The 5,880-nt window shown below is 49.9% G+C and overlaps 1 protein-coding gene across 1 annotated transcript in view; it reads left to right on the top strand.

The window, feature by feature from the left end:
- The first annotated feature begins 1,876 nt into the window (after positions 1 to 1,876).
- The window catches only part of GABBR2 (gamma-aminobutyric acid type B receptor subunit 2), a 265,401-nt gene continuing 261,397 nt past the window's right edge, over positions 1,877 to 5,880 (top strand). Inside the window, exon 1 of the mRNA XM_004711077.2 lies at positions 1,877 to 2,010. Coding sequence (XP_004711134.2) covers positions 1,936 to 2,010 — 75 coding nt within the window. The 5' untranslated portion in view covers positions 1,877 to 1,935. The remainder of the gene's footprint in view (positions 2,011 to 5,880) is intronic.

Here is a 5,880-nt window from a genome sequence, read left to right as displayed (position 1 = left end):
GACCTGGGGAAATGGAACACGGAGCCATTTTTTTTTAACATGTACATGCCTTTATTTAGACCTCTATAAATGTCCTTTGCCTCCTAGCTCTTTCCTCTATTTCCTTTAAAAAAAATCATTTTATTAGGGGCATATGCACTTATCACAATCCATCCATACATCAATTGTGTCAAGCACATTTGTACATTCATTGCCCTCATCATTCTCAAAACATTTGCTCTCCACATAAGCCCCTGGCGTCAGCTCCTCATTTTCCCCCTCCCTTCCTGTTCCCCCCCTCCCTCATGAACCCTTGATAATTTATAAATTATTATTTTGTCATATCTTGCCCTGTCCGATGTCTCCCTTCATCCACTTTTCTGTTGTCCGTCCCCCAGGGAGGAGGTTACATGTAGATCCTTGTAATCGGTTCCCTCTTTCCAACCCACCCTCCCTCTACGCTCCCAGTATCGCCACTCACACCACTGGTCCTGAAGGGTTCATCCATCCTGGATTCCCTGTTCCCAGTTCCTATCTGTACCAGTGTACATCTTCTGGTCTAGCCAGACTTGTAAAGTAGAATTGGGATCATGATAGTGGGGGGTCAGGGTGGGGGAGAGGAAGCGTTTAGGAACTAGAGGAAAGTTGTATGCTTCATCGTTACTACACTGCACCCTGACTGGCTCGTCTCCTCCCTGCGACTCTTCTGAACATGGAGCCATTGGGGACATCCCAGCCGGTTCCCTTGTCCTGTAAGATCGTGGTCCTTGTCCTGCAGGGCCTTAGCCAGCCCCATGAACCTGGCGAGCCTATCGGGTGTTTCTCAGTGACCATAAAAGCTGGCCCCTTCGAGTCCACTTTGCAGTGTGGCTGTCCCTTTGTCGTGAGTCTAGTCCAACTTGGGACACGTGCTTCCTGTCTATTTGGATGACGTCTGCCACCTTCTCAGAGGGGTGCCCTGAGCGCTGGGGTTGTAAGTCCATGGACAGCAGCGAAGGGCGGAGAACTCGTTTGCTGTACAGAGGACTCAGGTTGCTGGTGAATGGGTTTAGGTGGGCCCAGCTAGGAGCCGGTGCCACTGTCCAGGGGAGATGACCAGGGCGCTGGCAGGACAGGGGTGAGAAGGGAGTCATGATGAGCCCCTGGCCAGTCCTGGGCATCTGTTCTCAGTCCACTTCCACGCGGGGGTGGGCACAGTCATGATCTTCTCCGCTGGGTCTCTTTCCTACAATGTCAGCTGTAGGCGGGGACTTCGCCCATCGTCTTCTCGGCATCTCGCCCCGTCCAGAGGGCAGTCTGGACAGTGACCGTGGAGTGAGTTCTCCCTAGTGAGTTTCACGATGGAAACGCTCAAAGACCAGGAGGTGGAGGTTCTGGGCGAGGCACCCTGGGGCCTGTTTCTCTGTGTGTTTTGGCCGGAGCTAGCTGGGCCATCGAAGTCGTAGATTAGGAGGGAGCTTTGAGGGATGACGTGGGTGGTGCAATTGATTCAGCGCTCCACCACTAGCCAGAAGTCTGGGCTTTGAAACCTACCCAGAAGCCCCTCAGAAGACGGACCTGGCAATTGTTTCTGAAAAGTCGCAGCCCTGAGACCCTTGGGAAGCACAGTTCTGTGGACATCGGGGTCCCCGTGAGTCAGAATGAGCAGATGGCAACTGAGTGTGTGTGTGTGTGTGTGTGTGTGTGTGTGTGTGTAAGGGGAGGGGAGGGGAGTGGGATGAGCGCATCAGGATCACACTTCATTCACTTTCCGGCACAGGCCCTTCCATGGGAGAAGTGGCATCTAGAAGGTCCTCCGTGAGGGAAGACGTGTCTGTGTGAAAGCCGCTCTGGCTCCTAAGGAAAGCTGTCTCTAACCTGAGCCTCCCCCCCTCTCTCTGTGCTGCTCCTCAGTGTGACAACGCCAAAGGGTTGAAAGCCTTCTATGACGCCATAAAATACGGGCCGAGCCACCTGATGGTGTTTGGAGGCGTCTGTCCATCCGTCACATCCATCATTGCAGAGTCCCTACAAGGCTGGAATCTCGTGCAGGTAAGGACCTTCCATCTGGGGAATGTCTCTGGTTGGCTGCAGGAATGGTTCGCCCACATGCTGCGGACCGGTGGCTCAATCCTCTTGCATGACTACACAGCTTCCTGCCCCTCTCACTCCCCTCTGGGACTGCCCCTAGGGTCCAACCGGGCATGGCCTCCACGGTGAGTTTCCAGAGGGCAGCCTGGGTTTCAAGCCCTCGGTGTGACTCACCACCAACTCCCTAGCCTGACTTTCAAAACTTCCAATGAACAACCTCCCTCCCACTGTCATCTCCTGCCCATCACTCTCACTCCACACCCTGGCCCCTCCAGACCTCCCACCGCTCCCTAAGTGAAGCTGGGACCTGCTGGCCTCAGACCCCTAATGGGACTGTTTGTAGCTACGGAGACCCCTTCTTCACTCCTCCCTGAGTTCCCCTTCTCCATTGAAATTTGGTTCTGTCCACTCAGACAGCCTTTTCCTTTCTTTGTGGTTAAACCTTTTGGGGAGCTTCTGGCCAATTAGTCACTCTTTCTGACCCCAGAGGATTTCACATGCATGCTCCATGCGTGTAGGGTCTGGTGAGGGTGGGACTCACCCCCCTCGGGTGAAAAGGGTGCAGAAAGATGTGATTGTGGGGCTGAGTGATGCTATTTCTTTGTCTCCTCCATCCATGAATCTCTCCATCATCCATTTACATGCCTCATATGTGTGGACCACCTCCTGTGTGCCCGGGATTTTGATCGGCACTGGAGATAATACTGTTCTTGTTAGAACCGTCCAGTCGGTTCCGACTCATTGTGAGCAAAGCACTGCTGAGTCCTGGGGCACCCTCACCATCGTCCTTATGTTTGAGCCCATTGTTGCAGCCCTGTGTCCGTCCGCCATGTGGAGGGGTGTGTGGAACAACCCAGATGCCGTCCCTCCCTGTTTGGGGCTTCTACTCAAGGGGAGGGAGATGGAGTAAGTAGATCAGTGATCATACTAAGAACTGACATTTGTGTAATACTTAAACCCCAAAGACCAAACACACTGCCATGGAGTCCATTGTGGCTCCTAGCCACCCTGTGAGGGACAGAGTGTGACTGCCCCCGTGGGTTCCAAGATTGGAACGCTCGATGAGAGTAGAAGGCTTCATCTTTCTACTGGCTGGTAGTTTCAAACTAACTTTGCAGTTAGCAGTCCAAGTTGTTGTAGCTTGGACTACACCGCCACTTATGCCAGGCTAATTAGGTACAAATGGTTAAGACGACCAGCTGTGAACTGGAAGGTTGATGGTTAGAGTGTACCCAGAGGCACCTCTGTAGAAAGGCATGATGATCTGTGTTAGATAGTGCAGCTATTCTGGGAGGAAGTGAAGGCTACTTGTAAGAGAAGTAATAGGTTGGGAGTCTGGGAGGTGTCTGCTAATTGCATAGATATTCCTGTTTTGAGTTTTGTAAGACTATCTCTGCCCAATAAGGGGATGAGACAATATGGAATGATTAGAAGCTGCTGTGAGAAATATGCAGACTATAGGCTATGTGAAAGTGTTTGTGTAATAAGTGGCTATGTTATTATATCTGTGACTCCTGGAATAGTGGTTTGTTCTAAGTGTGTAAGTAATGTAGAAGATGTGGAAAGGAAAGAAATGGGCTTACCTGACATGGCAGAAGTTACCCTGGGCACAAGATGGGTGGTTTCTGTGGGCCTCAGACCCTGGACAGCACGGCCAGGTCTTTATTGCTGAGCCTAGGAGCCCTGACAGCAAGGTGTCCTGAGCAGGTCGCTCCGGAGACATTATGGAAGAGATGATCCTTCCCACTTCCTGGCAGCAAGGCAATCCGCTTCTTAGAGAGCCCTCTGTGCTTTGAAGGGTAACAGCCAGCACATTTTTAAGCTCTTTCCTCATGTTGGCAGCTGTGAGATAAAGTGTGGATGAGGTAATGTAGTACTACCTCGTGTGGAGGACTAACCCTGATGCATTCATGGAAAGTCTTAGAGAGGCTATATACAAACTGTGTCAAGTTTTCTTTTGGGTTCTAGGCACGAATCCTATTGCTTCTCTGTAATGCCTCTGCCCAGACGCTCTCCCTGTCTTTGGGGGACAATAGTTATAAGATCAATTTATATATTTTTCCAGGTAAGACCGTAAGACTGAGTTTTTCAAACTTTTAACATACGTGTTTAAGTCAGAAGCAAAAGCTTCCAGATGTCTTCCTAGAACAGATAAATCATAAATTAAGAAAGGAGTATGCATTTTTACCTGCCCCTCTGCTCCCATGACTTCGAGGAGAGGAAGGAGTGGTGCAGGGTCTGAGGATTAGCCTTCGAATTCAAAGCTGTTTCTATACAGGGAAGAGTTGAATGCAAACTGGTGAGAGGCAAGACAGGGTTGGCAGCAGGGGAGAGGTGTCAGGTTGTGAGGAAGACGGTAATCTGTGATGTAGAAGGAGGAGTATGGGGAGACACTACTGGCTTCCAAGAGAGAGAAGTTACTTGTAGACATTGTATGAGATCAGAGAGTAGGGGGTGTTGGATTACAGCTTGAAGGTGGTGGGAGGAGATGAAGACAGGGCAGGAGGGAGAGGGGTTTGGAACAAAGAAAGAAGACGTTTGTAAGGAAGAGGGGATGAAAATGGCACTGAAACCATTTGGGCGGAGCCCGCAGGCATAGGGGATGTCTTCAGCTTAGCATGGTCTGAAGGACCAAAGGATTTTTATTGTACAGAGGGGAATTTTGTTCTGGGCTAGCAGGAATTGAGGAGAGATGGGGTAATCTTGAAAGAGGTGAGAATGTGAATGGAGACATTGCAGGGGTACATTTTGTTGGGGATTAGACCAGACTACAACCCATGATAAAGGGTATGAGTGAGTATTTAAGTTCCCGAGAGGATAACTTACTTCAAAGATAATCCTCCTTTAAATTCATTAACCTCATATCCCATGAGGGAGAAGTGAGGGTAACAAATTAGTAAGGCATCCCTTTCTGATTGCCCCACCCACCCAATCCCAAAGACAAGGAAGAGCCCAAAGACCTAGTGCTTAGGATGTCTGAGACGGCCATTTAAAGCCAAGAAGAGCAAATGACCCTGAGATAAAGAACTTAAATATTCAGTCACCCAGCTTTTTGCTGAAGTTTAATTTGTAGTCTGACCAGATTTTCTATGATCGATTGAATACCCAGCACTTCCAGGTTGTAATCAGAGTACACCCCATGTTCTAAGGCTGAGTGAGTGAAAATTTGAGCTCCCAAGAGGAGCCCCTGGGGCTGGTAAGGCTGTCCGACTGCAGACCACCCTGGAGTGGGGAGCTTTGTATTTTACACTCACCGATCCTTTTGAATTGGAAGGTCTCTAACTGCTGTTGTACAGAAAGCTGGCTCCGAAGGGTCCTGGAAGAGGCTTAGGAGAGGTTAACGCAGACACAGTCCTGGCCATAAATACCGCTCCCAGGTTTCAGCACCATTCTGTTAGAATGGGAATAAAAGGAAAGCCGACCCAGAGCACAGGTTTTAATTAACAGGTTTTCTTAGAGTCAAGACCTGCCCAGGTGTTTAGATTGGAATGAGAGTGAAGGGGGCAGGGTGAGGGGAGATTGGAAGACAGAGTAAAGAGAGAATAGCTGAAAGGAAGAAAGGGAGAGAGGCCACAGGAGTAAGTGAAGAAAGTCAGAGAGAGAGCGAACAAAGGAATCCCGTGTTAATAAACTTTGGGGACAAATAAATGATGATGTCCAAAAAGGAGCCCGTGCTTCCCCCCAATTGGCTGTGGCACCCAGCAGAATGGCGAAGAGAGGGGGAAAGATTTTGGTGAGTTGTCTTGAGAAGACGGGGTGTCCCGTGAGGATGGAGACGGGGTTAGAGACGCTGGCTATGGCTGAGAACAGTAGTATTATTGCTGGACCCTT

Source organism: Echinops telfairi, unplaced genomic scaffold (genome assembly GCF_000313985.2).
Source record: "Echinops telfairi isolate 266 unplaced genomic scaffold, ASM31398v2 ScPeMD7_7410;HRSCAF=8448, whole genome shotgun sequence".
Taxonomy (NCBI): domain Eukaryota; kingdom Metazoa; phylum Chordata; class Mammalia; order Afrosoricida; family Tenrecidae; genus Echinops; species Echinops telfairi.
This window is presented reverse-complemented; position numbering and strand designations above follow the sequence as displayed.